Source organism: Geotrypetes seraphini, chromosome 6, assembly GCF_902459505.1.
Source record: "Geotrypetes seraphini chromosome 6, aGeoSer1.1, whole genome shotgun sequence".
Classification (NCBI taxonomy): Eukaryota; Metazoa; Chordata; class Amphibia; order Gymnophiona; family Dermophiidae; genus Geotrypetes; species Geotrypetes seraphini.
In genome coordinates this window covers 180,866,549-180,883,009 of record NC_047089.1, presented here as the reverse complement: position 1 = coordinate 180,883,009, position 16,461 = coordinate 180,866,549, and the positions used below count along the sequence as shown (strand labels likewise).

Here is a 16,461-nt window from a genome sequence, read left to right as displayed (position 1 = left end):
TTCGGCGGACCTGCGGCTCGTCGGAGGCGCGCGGCGTACGCTCCACATCAGCAGCGCCTGAAAAAGAAAAGTCAGGCGCGCTCCGAGACGGATTTCTTTTTCCCCTCAAAGGCAGGGGCGAAATGTGCGGGGGCGAAATGTGCGGGGGCGAAATGTGTGGGGGCGAAACATCCAGGGGGCGAAATGTGTGGGGGCGAAATGTGTGGGGGCGAAAAATACCTGGGGGCGAAATGTGAGGGGCGAATTGCTGGGGGCGAAATGTGGGGGGCGAAACTTCCGTGAACCGTTTATTTTCCCTTACTCCTCATATTCAGACAAGCAGTGATAACGCCTCCCAGTAGTGGAAAGGGTTATGACACCCTTCACTTCACAACTGCAACCAATATCCTCAAGAGACTGTGAGTGCCACCTCTGTAACACTCCCATTCTAATCCACCCAAGGAAGGGAGCTTCCAGCACAGCACTACTACTCGGCCTGAGTGGCCACAATGCATCACTACTTGTTATTTTATGACTGGCTTGTTCATGTGTATCCCCTGGCACATGGTCTCCCTATATCTACCACTGTGTCACTTACCAGAGCTGTATAACCAGAGCGGTCCTGCCAACTAGGGTCAGTGCCCCTCTCAATAAACCTTTTGACACGGCCAAGGTCCCCATCCATGGCAGCTGGCCAGATACCTATAAAGGATTAACTATTCATTATAAAGAAGACCCCCAGAATCTTTATAGAGTTATGGCGACATCACTGTTCTTTCAGAAGCATGGTAGAAATCAGTGTGACAGAATGTGTAGGGGCCATGTTAGCACAGTAGGGATCAGTATGAGAGTGTGTATAAGGGTAGTGCTAGTATAGTGGGGATTGGTGTGACAATGTATTTAGGAGCAGCGTTAGTAGAGATTGGTGTGACAGTGTGTATAGGGGGCACTGTTGCATAGTAGGGATAAGGAACATGTATGATGGATAAAGTTAGGATATCATTTTTACCTCTTTCAAAGTCCATCTCATCCAATGTCTGTTGGACGCTGCCTGGGACAGAAGAGCCACTGCAGCAGCAGGCACTGTTCAGACTCTGTCCGGGTGATGCCATCATTCTTTGTCACTGTGGCTGATGAAATGTTGCTTGGATAATAGTTCTTCTCATCTACCAACCCGCAATACAGCTTGTGGGAGGGAGCCAACGATATGCTTCCCACGATGCTGGTCTAAGAGCACACCTACAGAGCAGAATAACAAAGCTCAGCAAGATTTTTTTTACTCACAAGAATGAACTTTCAGAAAAAGACCCAAGTTGCATTTTTGTGTCTTCAGGATTGGACTCTGGGTGTAGGCTATGAAAAAAGTAACAAGTCAGATTTTTGTGTCACTGAAATGGATGGGTGTTAAGTAATAAATGGAGGAGAAGAAACCAAGCTGGGTCTTCCTGTTCCTGGAACAGACTGTGTGCATTGGTAAAGAGAAAATCTGAGTTGGGTGTGTGTGTCAAAGAGAGTCAACTAACTTGGTGTATGATTTTTGCTATGAACTATGCATAGACCTGATGGAGCTAAAATGTACCCTCTAGAACAGGAATTCACAACCCAGTCTGGCTTTCAGGATACCTAAGAGCCGCCGCGCGAGCAGACTGCGGGACATGATGGACCACTGGTCTGACCCAGCAGCAGCAATTCTTATGTTCTTATGAGATAGATTTGCTTACAATAGGGGCAGTGCATGCAAATTTTATCTCATGCATATGCCTTATGGATATCCTGAAAACTTGACTGGCTTGGTGTGTCCTGAAGACTGGATTGAGAATGCCTGCTCTAGAAGAATGGAGGGAAAGGGAAGAAATGACAGAAACATTAATACGTTTTTAGCAGATTTCCATAAATTATCATAAAATGAAAAGTTCAAGACAAGGGATCATCATACAGCAGAGGTCATCAAGACACACCAAGCCAGACTGGTATTCTGAATATCCACAATGAATATGCATGAGAAATTTGCATACAATGGAGGCAGCGCATGCAAATTTATCTCTTACATGTTTAGTGTGAATAGCCTGAAAACCTTACTGGCTGGGTATGTCCCGAGGAATGGGTTGAGAAATCCTGTCATACAAAGATGAAGAGAGAGAAGCTCACAAAGCAATGTGAGAAAGTACTTTTTAACTAATCGAGTGGAAAACATCTTTAAAAGAATTAGGGGAAGATTCTCAAAACTAAAATGTTCCTTTGGAGTGCTCTCTAAACCAGTTCCAACCGGTTTAGCATGCACGTATTTTAGCGGCAGATTATCAAAATGGCTTACTGTGGTCTTTTTCAGCAGTCTCCGATACTGCCATGCAAATGTAGTACAAAGAGGTCATTAATATTATAATGAGCACTCTGAGCAATTCTCTATAATCGCCAAATGATTCCCTAACCTCATTGTGCCACATTTGCAGCCAAAATTTGCCGACAGGTCTGAGCTACAATAGCCTTACTTTTTGATCAGTGCCTGAGCGCCGATTTGCTCAGGCACTGACAGGAAAGTAAGGTTTGACAGCTCAGACCTCTCCATGCAAATTAAAAACAAAACCCCAAATCGAAAATCGGCAGGAGAGATGCCCAGTCTCTCCCGCTATGCTCGCACAACCTCTGGACACCCACCCCTGGCAGCAGGAGAGATGCCCACTTTATCCCGCCATGCTCACACCCCCTCCGAGCACACTCCTGGTAGCGGGAGAAATGCCCACTCTCTCCAGCCGCGCTCGCACAATCTCCCAACTCTATCCCCCTCCCACCGCAGTGGGAGGGATGCTCACTCCTGCTGTCACCCAACCCCCCCCCAACAACTCCTCCCATGCCCCGACACCTCCACCCCTTCCTACCTTATTAAGGAAGTTCGACCAGAGGGACATCTATCTTGCCCCAGCTGGCAGGCCCGCTCTTACAAAATGGTGGGTCTTCCCCTTCCCGGTGCATCCTGGGATACACTGGGGAGGGGCCTAAGGCTCTGATTGGTCCAGGTTGCTTAAGGCTTCTCCTATGGGAGGAGGCCTTAGGTGTCTGGGCCAATCAGAGCCTTGGGTCCCTCTCCGGATGCCTATGGCCCCACTCATAAGAGGGGCCTTGAGCAACCTGGGCCAATCAGAGCTTTAGGCCCCTCTTCAGCATATCCCAGGATGCACTGTGAAGGGGAAGGCCAGCCATTTTATAATAGGTGGGCCTAATAGCCGGAGCGGGGTAGATGTCCCTCCAGCTGAACTTCCTGAAGAAGGTAGAGGGCGGGGGGTTGTTGGGGGCACAGGAGTTGTTGGAGTTGGGTGATGGCAGGAGTGGGAATCCCTCCCACTGTGATGGGGGGAGGGTAGAATTGAGGGACTGTGGAAGTGCGGCTGGAGAGAGTAGGCATCTCTCCCGCTGCCAGGGGTGTGTCCGGAGGTTGTGTGAGAACAGCGGGATAGAGTGAGCATCTCTCCCGCTGCCAGGGATAGGTGTCCGGAGGTTGTGCCACACAGTTTGTTTTGGTTTTTAATATGTGGGTGTATTCTGCGCATGTGCTGATCGCTACCCCCAGCGACTAATCTCAAGTAAATTTAGGGAACCTAAGTGAACATCCGTGAACCTCATTTGCATGAGGGTTTTTTTTTTTGAGAATGACTCATCTTTTTGAAATCGTTATAATAGCGACCTCGGTAGCAACTTGTTGGATATTACCGTGACATTTTGGGAATCTTCCCCTTAGAGCAGAAAAGCCAAGTCAATGGCAGAATTCATAGGACAGCTACAAAGGAACTTTAATGGTGGAAGGCATGAGAAGACCTGTGACAATATAGGAAGAAGTACTAATGGACAAAATGAGTAAGTCAATAGTCTTTTACTGCTGACATCTTTCATAATAAAAATAATAAAACATTATCGTTCCCCGATCCGATTCGCTAAACTTTTGCCCGATCAATCTCCTACCGGATCCGTTCCGCCCATGCAAATGAGGGCAAATGGCATGCAAAAGCAGGAAGCGATCGATTCACTAAGCAGAAGAAGAAACACTGATTGTGTTGCCGATCTGAAAAGAAGAGACTGCTGAGGACCAGTCGCTTACTATCCTTGCCGACGCTCCTGCCCTGAAATATCAGTATCGAGGTTACAAGCCCATATAAAACAACCATCAAAAATAAAAATAAAACTTTCAATTAACTTTACATATGTGAAAGAATTCATTTTTTATATATATTCTGTAAAAAGCGCATTGCGAGCCTGTGATTTTAACCCGCGGGTTTAAAGCGTGTTCTGTTCGATAATCTGGCATTACTGCGTCGATAACAAATCATTCCTTTTTAAAAATGTCCAACTTGTAGGTCCTGTGAAAAGAGACAGACTGACTCTGTAACTAGCACAACCAAAGAGGAGGGCCCGCTGTACAAAAACTCAGCTCAGAGAAATAAAACTCTGAAGAGGGAGAGGTTACCCCCTCTTAGGAAAAGAGTTTATCTTCCAATCATCGCTTAATCAATGTTAAAAGCGAGTCCAGCTCAAAGGTGTAAAAATATTTTAACTGTGTATATATCTCTTAATTGGAATACTGTATACACTCAATTCAAAAGACTTTTGCATCCAGGTTAACACTGGAAACTCTAAATGCACTTAGCTTGGTTGTAAGGAAAAACTGATCAGGGTCCCGACGCGGCCCCGTTTCAGTGTCTACTTCAGGAGACCCTGCCACACTGTAATTTGATTTTGCTAAGAAGTAACAACCGTGAAAGATTCAAAAGTGATCTGAAATGCAAAAACAGACATGAAAAAATGCAATAGATACGGGCAAAGAAACTCATAAAGCCACATATCTATGCAAAATGTAATAAGGCTTTTATAGCTGACATAACAGACAGGAGCACAATGATGTACATACCATTCAAAATGTAAAAAATTTCCGTGCAACGGAGAACGCTGGCACCCGCTCCGATTTTTAAACCAGAGGGGGGAGGGAAACCGGACGTGGCAAACGTGATGACATCATTGAGACACTGACAGAAGCAAAAAAACTTCAGAATTACACTACAGAAGCCAGACATGATCAGAGGAAAGCTACCCATTCGATCTCATTGTTAAGGCCATATGGGTGGAGAGTATTGAGGTCAAAGATCCATTTCTGCTCCTTTCTCCACAGCATACGAGCTATGTCACCACCCCTAGTGTTACAAAAACGATCCAGTATTGTAAATTTTAGATCAGTTACGGCATGATTCTTACTTTGCCAATGTTGCACAAGGGGGGCTTCCTGCACTGCAGTGCGTATGCGACTCATATGTTCTCCAATACGGAGCTTCAAACTTCGGGTAGTGCTCCCCACATACACAAGCTGACACGGACAAGATATTGCATAAACTACATGGTGTGAATTGCAACTTGTAGGTCCAGCAAAAGTAAACTGCAGCCACCTCTCTCCCTTTCTTTTGAGCTTGCTTGTGCTTTGCGGGCGGCGCATTCGACGCCCGCCAATGACGTGCGGGAATAAGCCCTGCCCATTAACTACGTAGTGAAGGGCAAAGAGCAAGTGCGTGCGTAAATTGCATCAATAACCATCAAGGATACTCTGCGCTTGCATTTCGATCGCTCTTACACCGATCTGTGGGATCGCTGTAGGGTGCACATCCAATCAGATCATTTGCATGTACATTTGTGAATCGGTCGCTCAGCCCAACAATGATCCCGATTGGTAAGTTTAGTGAATCTAGACCTAGGAGACTGGGCACTGAAATGACATTTGATGGAAAAATCTATCCTATGTGATGCTGGATCCCAAGTCTCTACCCAGAAAAAAACAGATCTTGAATCGTAACTGCCACAAAAGCCTTTCTACACCACATTTCTCTTCCAACTTGTAATTAGTGAAATACAGGAAGCCCTGTGTGTTCTCACAAACCCTGAGAAACAGTGGCTGTCGGCCAAGTCTCTTCCCTGAAGAAGCCCTTTCTGGATACGTCAATCGCTCCTCCTAAACTTACTTGCTCCACTTCATCACTGACGCTGACCCATTCTGCTTCTATTCCTTTCTCTCCTCTCCTCTACCTTCCAAAGTATTTAGATCAATGCTGTCTTTTTAAAATGTTTATTTTATTTTTATTTTTCCTCTAACTCTACTTTTCACTTCTCTATTACCCTCCAGGTACTTTAGTTAGATTGTGAGCCTTCGGGACAGTAAGGGAATTTTCCAAGTACCTTTCTTATTTCTAATCTTAATGTATATTTTCTGTAAACCGCTTAGAACCTAACGGATGTAGCGGTATATAAGAAATAAATTACATTACATTACATTACATTACAGTGCAGAATTTCAAGGATCCCACGTTAGAACAGCTGTCACAGCAGCTGCATTTCAACAAGGGAGATCCCATCTAGCAAAACAGTGCTAACCAGGAGAATGAGCTGTTTGAGGACAATGGGATAGAAAAAGAATTAAATAAATAAATGGAGTTTAGGGAAGGAAGGAAGGTATTGGAAGAACAAAGAGCTAAGGAAAAATGGGACAGGGTATTCTGCACCCGGCAGTCTTATGCTAGTTTTATGGCATATGTTAATACCATTCTCACTTCATAGAACTTTAGTACTAGTCATTTCCTGCCATGATATGTGAGCAATGCATTGTGTAATGCAATTTTCATACATGCTACTACCCCTATTTACCTATATAAGTTTTATTCTTGGTCTTTTCTCCTGTAAAGACCTCATCCTTCTCTCTCTCAGCTGGGCTTGAATCGTTTGTCTACCTGCTATTATTTCCTGATTACAATACAATACAATTTTTATTTGTATACCATCAATACCTCTTCGAAGTTCACAGCAGTTCACAAACAATGACATAACTAATATAAGGTGCTTGGGAAAAAACCTTTACTATTTTTGCTCTGATGGGTCAGAAAGGGTCTAACCTCTCTCTCTCCTATCAATGCCACCTTCTATGACCTTCTCTATAACTTGGTGTCAGGTTCTGTCCCCTGTTGACCACTTCACCTCACCTCCCTGGCCTTGTGAGTGTTCCTTTTGGACCTTTCTGCCTGAGTGACCTCAGACACGCTCTATCTTGTCTCAGAAGCACATGCGCTTTTCTTCCTCCCTTGGAACCAAACTTGTCTTTTTACTACACACATGCACTCCAGCCTCTGCCATAAATCTTCTTTCTCTTCAAAATTTCCATCCTCACCTACTACTACTATGAAGCCTCTTGCCTTAGGGTATGAAACAAGTATATATCGCCACAAGTATTCCACTAGTGGATCTTAAATTTTACCAAAGTTCAGTTGGGTCACGTAAGATTCAGCATAAAAAGTTTCATCAAAATCTATGATGGTGAGGTGGGGAGCCCTAGACCACTTGAAATGGAATGATCCAACAAACATAGTAGATGACGGCAGATCAAGACCTGAACGGTCCATCCAGTCTGCCCAACCTGATTCAATTTAATTTTTTTTTTTTCTTAGCTATTTCTGGGCAAGAACCCAAAGCTCTAGTCTACCCGGTACTGTGCTTGGGTTCCAACTGCTGAAGTCTCCGTCAAAGCTCACTCCAGCCCATCTACACCCTCCCAGCCTTTGAAGCCCTTCCCAGCCCATCCTCAACCAAAAGGCCATATACAGACACATGCCGTGCAAGTCTTCCCAGTACTGGCCTTGGTTCAATATTTAATATTATTTTCTGATTCTAGATCCTCTGTGTTCATCCCACAATTCTTTGAACTTCATCACTGTTTTCCTCTCCACCACCTCTCTCAAGACTTCTTATGCACGCTGGGGTGCTAAGGTTAATACTCTCTGGAAATTATAGCTCATGTCTATCTTAAGAGTCAGGATCAAGGCCAAGACATTGCACTTTAAGATTCCAGAACAGAGGGAGAACTGGATTAGTATAGAATGCATACAGGCATTGGCATAGAGACAAAGAATAGTGGATATATGTGTGTGTGGGAGGTGTGTGAATGGTGTGAAGGTGGGGAAAACAGAGGGTAAGAGGATTTGCTGATGGGAGATGAAGGGTAGCAGATGAATGTATGGGAATAGAAGGGCTGGAGACAACAGGTGATAAAGGGTTGTGTGCATATTTGTGTTTGTGATTGGGGAGGGGGATCTGAAAGCCAGAAGCTCTAACCATGGTGCACTGTTTCTGTATTTCTAGGAAAACTTTACACCAAAAACTTTAAAATGTTGCAACTTTAAGTAAGAACTTTTCAGAAGTTTAAAATTACTATTCAAGATGGCGCTTTCCCTCTTACTTACATACTGATGCTCAATTTAAATCATTTCTACTTGAAAAGTGGGAGGCCTACTACACACATAACGCCCAACATGTTGATCAACCAACTCTATTTTGGGACACTGCTAAGGCGGTATTGCGTGGCGATATTATTGCCAATGTCGCGACTAGAACCCGTCGAATCGCGTATCGCATAATACACCTTGAACGACAGTTAGTAACGCTGAAACAGGCTTTATTGCGAGATCCCTCAGAGGCCAATAATGAGGCATATAGGGCGGTGTTAGTGGCACTTAATTCCTTAATTCATGAACGTACTAAGAAACTCTTATTTTACCGTAAATTCCATTTTTACAAATATGGTAATAAGGCCAGGAAACTGCTAGCATCCATAACAAAAAGTTGGAAGGGATCTAGATATATCCCCATGATACGGGAGAGTCCTGGAAACTTCTTAACCTCACCAGGAGACATCTCGGCCGGCTTTCAGAAATATTTTGAGGCCTTTTACGCGTCCCCTGGCCCTTACGCGGGTCCAGATGTGCGTGACTATCTTGCAGACGCAGGACTGCCTCGCCTGACGGCTGCCCAGATATCCAGGTTGGATCGTCCACTGCATGTGCTTGAGGTGACCCAGGCCATACAAAAATTGAGACCTTGCACTGCACCAGGACCAGATGGCTATTCACCCGAGTTTTATAAGATCTTGTCCCCGGCTATAGGCACTTCCCTGTTGGATTATTATGTATCTATTCAGGAAAGTGGGGCTTTCCCCCGACACTGTAATGTAGCCCTGATCACATTAATCCCGAAACCATCTAAACCACCCGACGAAATTGAATCCTATCGGCCAATCTCATTATTAAATGTAGACGTTAAAATACTGGCTCGAATCTTGGCTGACAGGCTAGCCCATATTTTGCCCTCCATTATCGTACCTGAACAAGTGGGCTTTGTTAAGAACCGACAATCTACGATTAATGTTCGCCGGATACTCTTAGCTTACTCTCGCGCACAGCAGGAGCAGCGCCCGGGCTTGCTAGTTGGACTTGATGCAGCTAAGGCCTTTGATAAAGTTCATTGGCATTACCTGTTCCAGGTCCTACACTACATAGGGATCCCTACTAGTTTCATGTCCTCCGTGCAAGCTTTATATGCTGGTCCGACAGCCTCGGTGTTGGTCAATGGAGTGAGATCTTCCCCGTTTGAAATAGGTAGGGGGACCAGACAGGGATGTCCACTATCTCCTTTACTTTTTCTGTTATATTTGGACCCATTGCTACGCACCTTCCTAAGAGATGATGTCCTCATGGGTCTGTCAGAGGGTGAGTCGCAACTACGAGTGCTAGCCTTTGCGGACGACCTCTTGCTTGCACTGGGTGACCCCCATAGTTCCCTACCACGGGCGTTGGAAATATTAGACGAATTCCATATTTATTCGGGCCTGGAGCTAAATAGGCAGAAATCTTTAGCACTTCCTACACTATTAGAGGTACAACGGACTTGGCCGGGAGTATTTCCATTGCAGTGGGCCATCTCTTCCTTGACGTACTTAGGAGTGATTATTCCTAGGGATTTAAATAGCTTATACACTGCCAATGTTTTGCCCTTACTTCGTCGAACTTCTAGTACCTTGCATGACTGGCGACAACTTCCTCTCTCCCTGTCTGGCCGTATAGCACTATACAATATGATGATACTGCCCCAATGGATATATATTTTACAAATGCTACCAGTTATGTTATCTGCTCAACATATAGCACTCCATAGGTCTCACTTGTCTAAGTTTTTGTGGCAGGGTAAATGAGCAAGGATTGCTTTAGCCAAGCTTATGCTGCCGCTCGCTCAAGGGGGGTTAGGATTGCTATGTATAGCCAGATTCAATCTTGCATGTCAGTTACGTCACATTCATGATTGGTTTTGCAATACTACAGACTTCTCATTACCTGTGATTGAATGTTTTTCTTTTCAGCCATTCCATTTTAGCTATCTTCTTCATGCTCCCAGGTTGCCGGACGTACCTCAATTGCTGCTTCACCTGCTTTTGCCAGCAATGCGTAAAGCCTGGAAATCGTTATGTAAGATACTACAGACTACTCCACACAATACACCATATCTACCCATAGCTGGCAATGGGGACTTCTTACCTGGCTTGGACTCCACAGTGTTTCGACGTTGGGCATGTGCAGGCCTTACTTATGTGTTCCAGACAGTGCAACCTACCGGTTCTCCACTCTCCTTTAGCGACCTGCAGGAGAAATTTCAGCTACAGTCCATGGATTGATTGGCATGTCGGCAACTCCAACATTATCTACACGCTTTATCCCCAGCGGGGCTATGTGAAGATGTTCAGAACAACTTCCAGGAGGCACTTTCCCTTACAGCCCAGGAGTCCATACCGCTTCGTTTCTATCATAAGTGGCTGCAGGAGCGTGCTGGTGCCTTGGACTTTTCCTACCTGGCTCAGAAGTGGACTGCTGACCTCCAATTACCTATTTCAGCCGACGTGATCCGAAAGGGCCTGCGTGTCAGTAGAACCACTACTATATCCGCAGTGGAGAGGGATCGGAATTACAAGTTCCTCTTACGAGCCTTCTATACACCGAAGAGGACACATGTTATGGGGCTTAGCGCGGGACACAGTTGCGGGAAATGTGCTTGTCCTATGGCATCGTTTGGACACATGTTCTGGTCATGCCCCATGATATCTTCCTTTTGGATACAAGTGGTGACTTGGGTGGCGAGACTTTGGTCTTGTTCTTGGAGACTACACCCCAGCTTCCTTTTTACTATGCAGATTCGATTTCACCCGCCGAAACCAGGCTGTGCAGCCTTCCTCCGTAAAACGGTACTGCTGGGACGGAAATGTATCTTACTACAGTGGCTATCGCCACAACCCCCAACTATCTCACAATGGAGAACATTAATGCTACAACAAATGTTATTGGAACGTCGGGAGATTGTGGACATGTCAACCAAACCTGGACGTCTGTTTTATCACTGTTGGTACTCATTTAGTTTGACCTTTACTACTTATGTTCAACACCAAATTTGGAATATTTGAGTTATTTATTTGCACCTTTCCTTTTCTTTGACATGTTACCGCTGCTGCCGGGGTGGGTGGGGGTTTTGGAGGGTGGGGATTGGATTTATGGTATGTTCTGAAAATGCTTTGCTATGAGCTTTGTTATTCTTGTGTTATTTAATAATAAAAATGATTCAACATAAAAAAAAAAAAATTACTATTCAAAGACAGTGATTATATTTTTGATAACTACATTATGCAGAATTTTATTTTTTTGTGCAGAAGTTTTAAATTTTTGCAAAGAATCCCCCCTCCTCCAGTAATTCTTATACAGTAGTTCCTTCAAGAGAGGAACATATGAACAGCCTTACTTGGTCAGACCAATGGTCCATCTAGCCCTGTATCCTGTGGCCAATCCAGGTCACAATGACCTGGCAAAAACTCAAATAGTAGCAACATTCCATGCTACTGATCTAGGGCAAGCAGTGGCTTCCCCCATATCTGTCTCAATAGCAGACTATTTTTCCTCCAGAAACTTGTCCAAACCTTTTTTAAAACCAGCTATGTTAACTGTTCTTACCACATCCTCTGGCAATGCATTCCAGAGATTAACTATTCTCTTGAGTGAAAAAATATTTCCTCCTTTAGGGTTTTAAAAGTATTTCCCTGCAACCTCTCTGTGTCCCCTAGTCTTTGTAATTTCTGATGAAGTGAAAAAAATATAAAAAATCGATGACTGTTGTTCATTGCGTCTGTGTAGATAGAACTGATGTTTCAGTGAATCGGTGAATAAATATGAAGAGAATCGATTCAAATCGGTGAATCGGGCAGCACTACTCTACATTGCGACTAGTTTTACCAATGTAAGACTGGCTGCAGCTGCATGGGATTTAGTATACTCCAGAGGGAGCAGAGATTCTACCCCACTCAGGATTTTGTAGATTTCAATCATATCTCTCTTCAGCTATCTGCCTTTCTTTCAGTGGTGTAATAAGGGGGAGGGGGGCACCAGCACCTCTCCACACACCCCCCCCCCACTTGTGCCCTTCCTTCCCCGCCCCCATACCTCTTTAAAATCTTTGCCAGCATGAGCAACTACTCTAGCCTAACGCTTGTGCCAGCCTGGTTCACTCTGAAATCACTTCCGGGTCATAGGGCCAGGAAGTGACATCAGAGAGAAAGCCAAAGCCAGTGTGAGCAGCATGCCGAAGAAGCTGCTTGTGCGGAGGGGGTGCGGAAGGAGCGGGGAGGGCGGAGAGGATGGTGCTGGGGAACTTTGAGGAGGGAGCGCCTCCTACCCTCACTGCTTTCTTCACGTTTATATTTTCTTATACAGAATCTTTGAAATACTGTATGTGCTCTCTTGGCAGCTTCTTCAGGGACACTTGTGCGCGTCCTGATTTTCTTTTCTTTTTAATTTAAAAATGGCATGGCACCTAAAATAAAACCTTTAGGCCTACCTATAATGAATCTGCAGAGCTAGTGGGTGCCCTAATGATGGCAACCAGAAAACAGAGAGATCAAGGAGAACTCTATGGGTCTAGGACTAGTCTGGAAAGGCAGCCTTGCCCGCTCTCCTTATACGTTTTCCTTCCCATCTCACAGCCCTGTCCTCGCTCCCAGACGCCAAACGAGCGATAGCAATAATTTCTCGAGCCTAATGAAGCCCCTTCTTTATTCCCATTGCCTGCTGCAGCATCAGCACGTCAGATCCGACATGGCAGCTGCATGCAACAGACCCTCAGTGGAGGTAGGGACTTCCAGTGCCTCTTTTCCTATGAGAAGAATCTGCAACACAAGCCCAGAGATGCACTCGGAAGTTATACAAGCTTGCCTCTGCTCACCCTGGCACTCCGCCCTCATCCTGTCCCTCACTGCACTCTGCAGTTAGTCTCCCGGTTCCGGCCATCTTACCTCGACCCCTCAAGTGCAGGACAGCAGCGAGGACCAATCAACTCCCGAGCTGCTCCGTCCATCCGCCAATCAGCAAATGATAGGGGGCGGGACCCATTTTTTTCCCCTCTCCAGATGGTAATATTTCTGCAAGACACAAGAGGGCGCTGCAGACGACGAGCTAGAAGGGACGAGGTGCACTTGGACTTCTGGAAGAGGTTTTGTCTGTTTAATTCATCACAACTGAAACTGCCAGAGGTGCAAAATGCAAAGGCTAGTACTCTCCTTCCACGCTGTAGTGGTGCGTGTGCAGGTAGGCAGAGAGAGGAAGGGAAGGAGCTGCCTGGAAAAAAGGTGGATGGGATGTGTGTGAGTTGGTACAGGAATAAAGATGGATAAAGGAAGGGTGTGCCATGAGAAGATGATGGAAGACTGCATGATCTTCTACCAATTTCGCTACGCTAATGTCACCCTCTCCTTAAGTCACTTCACTGCAATCCCATATAGTTCAAGATCTAATTGCTGATCTACAAGTGTGTTCATTCTGCTGCCCCTCAATATCTCTCCTCACTTCTCTCTCATTATACACCTCCCAGAAAACTCTGTTCCTCAGTTAAGTCACTCTTAGCATTACCCTTCTTCTCCTCCTCTGCCAATTCCAGACTTTATTCTTTTCATCTATCTGCCCCCCATATGCCTGGAATAAATTACCCGAGTTTGTCCATCAGGCCCCTTCCCTTGTTTAAAAGCAGACTGACAACCCACTTTTTTGATGTAGGTTTCAACCTTGACCCTACTCCTCTGCCCTCCAACCCAGCCCACTGTATCCATGACATCCTGTTTGTCTGTGTTTGCCTGTTTAGATTGTAAGCTCTTTTGACTCTGTGTAGAACTGCTGTGTCTGCTGGCGCTATAGAAATAATTAATAGTAGTAGGATAGTGCAGGGGATGCCATATTCCATGGAGTGGGAGGGGATCTGCAACAAAGTGGATTGGGTAATGTGTGCCATGGGTGGTGGTGAAGAAAAGTGAATGATGCATGTATGTGTTGGATGAAGTAGGGGTTGAAGACAGGTAGATAGCGTGTGGGGATGGGGATGCTAGAAAAAAAGCAGTTGGGTTTAGTGTGCACCTGACAGGAGTTGCCAGCCTTTATAAGAGGGGTAATTCTGCACAAAAAGAAAATCAAAATTTTGTGCACAGTATTTGAAAACTGCACATTTCATTTGTAATTTTCTTGTGCAGAATTCTCCCATGAGAAAATTTATAATAACATATGGAATATAGTGCCTTTGCTTGCTTGGAATGAGAGTGTGTATTGCTGGTTTCTATTGTATATGATTAAAAATGAAGAAGGATTTTTTTACAGTGTCTTATATTAATTTTGGGTCCAAACAATGCACTAGGGCTTATTTTCATGGTAAGTCTTATTTTTTTCATATACATGATCATCTCTCCTTTCCTGTCCTTCACCCCAATTCTTCCTCTTTACTTTCTCTCCTCAAGATGTGCAACATCTTTCCTCCCCTCTCACCCATCCCCTTGTGCCTTCCATCTGCAGAATCTTTCCATCCCTCCCTCGTGCAGCAGAACCCTTGCAAAGCTTCTATCCCTCCCATCCTTCGTGCAGAATCCTTGAGCAGTCCCCCGCTGACCTTCCCATCTCTCCCTCCCATCCGAACCCCGCCCCCGAGACCTACATACCTCCCTCCAAAGAACAGCATCAGCAGCACTCTAAACAGGCTGCTTCGTGGCCTTCTCCTGCTGGGGCCTTCCGTGCGCCACATTATTAATGACATCATCAGTGATGAGGCAGAAGGAATACTCCAGTGGGAGAAGGCCACGAAGCAGCCTATTTAGAGTGCTGCCGACGCTGCTCTTTGTAGGTCTCGTGGTCGGAGGGTCAGCAGGGTTCGGACGGGCAGGAGAGATGGAAAGATGTGAGGGTCAGCAGGGGTTCAGCTGCGGGGGTGGGCGGAAGCGCTGCTGCCGGCAAATCCAGGGACATTTGGGTTAGGCTTCCGGGGACTAGAGCTTATTTTTGGGGTAGGGCTTTCCCATGCTAGGGCTTATTTGCAGGAAAATACGGTAGCAATGTACAAAGGGGGGGCTGAAAAGTTCTCAGTCCAACCAAGAAGGAAAAGAAGTGGAGCCAGGAAACTTACAAGTTATTCCACATAGTCACCCCGAAATTCAACACACTTGGCACATCGTGTCTGAAGTTTCTGTAACCCTTCCAAAAAAAATACTCTTGATGTCTGGTCACTGCAATACTGCGCCGCTGCTACAATCACCTCCGAAGCACTTGAAAATTGTCACCCTTTCAAACTCTCTTTAAAGTTTGGAAACAGAAAATAATCAGATGGGGCAAGATCTGGTGAGTGGCCGTTTCAGCACAGCCAGTTCAGAGCCAGCACAGCACAGCACAGCCTTTTCAGAGCATCCTTTCGGCAGAGGACAGGTCATCACAGCTGTTTCATCACAGTCCTTTTAGCGCAGGCTGTTTCATCTCTTAATAGTAAGATGCCCTCCCAAAGTCAACCTTTTATCCTGGAAGTCTTCCCTCTGGAAAACTTTCTGTTCCACTATAAAGGAAAACCTTATGATGTGCCTGATTGATGCGTGATAATGCCCCCTCCTTTCAAACTTTGAAGGCACCAGATGATGCAGTCAGAGGCAGACCATGGGTGGGTGAAAGGAAAGAAGCACCAGTGGGGGGGGTTAAGGGGGGCTATGTCCCCCTCTTTCAAACCTTGAAGTCACCAGATGATGCGGAGGCAGAAGACCATGGGTTGGTGAAGGGAAAGAAAAGAAGCATCAGTGGGGGGAGCAAGCTATGCCCCCCTCCCTCTTTCAAACCTTGAAGTCACCAGCTGATGTGGAGACAGGAGAAGAACATGGGTAGGTGAAGGGAAAGGAAAGCACCAATGGGGCAAAGGGGGCTATTCCCCCCTCTGTCAAATCTCGCAGCTTCAGCCCTTACAGTGGCCGGCCACAATGAAACAGCCACTATTAAACAGTTTTGCTGAACCAGGCTGGCTGAAACAGCTTTTCTGAAATGGCAGTGCTGAACTGCCGCACTGAAATGGCTGTGCTGAGTCGTCCTAGACCCCTGGTGAGTATGGTGAATGGTCTATGTACTGAAACCCCAATTGCATAAAAACAGCCATTGTTTAGCCAGCCTTGTGAGCAGGTGCATTGTCTTGCAAAAAGAGAACTCCTTTCCGCAGCTTCCCTCTCCTTTCTTCTTCCAATGCCTTCTTTAATCAGCACAGCAAGTTACAGCAGTATTCTGCATTAACTCTTTGGCCCCTTGGAAGATAGTCATT

At 45.6% G+C, this 16,461-nt stretch overlaps 1 protein-coding gene across 6 annotated transcripts in view; it reads right to left on the bottom strand.

Annotated features, from left to right (window-relative positions):
* The window catches only part of ANKRD39 (ankyrin repeat domain 39), a 28,060-nt gene extending 14,867 nt beyond the window's left edge, over nt 1-13,193 (bottom strand). The window contains exons 1-3 of one of the 6 annotated variants that reach the window (XM_033949299.1): nt 13,154-13,193; nt 989-1,218; nt 578-681 (exon numbers count right to left, since the gene is read on the bottom strand). In XM_033949299.1, coding sequence (XP_033805190.1) covers nt 578-681; nt 989-1,094 — 210 coding nt within the window. In that variant the 5' untranslated portion in view covers nt 1,095-1,218; nt 13,154-13,193. Of the gene's footprint in view, nt 1-577; nt 682-988; nt 1,219-10,361; nt 10,463-12,098; nt 12,170-12,305; nt 12,367-12,699; nt 12,866-13,083 lie in introns of those variants that run through there. The other 5 variants (XM_033949295.1, XM_033949298.1, XM_033949296.1 and 2 more) reach the window with 5 other exon arrangements.
* Between the last annotated feature and the right edge of the window lie 3,268 nt (nt 13,194-16,461).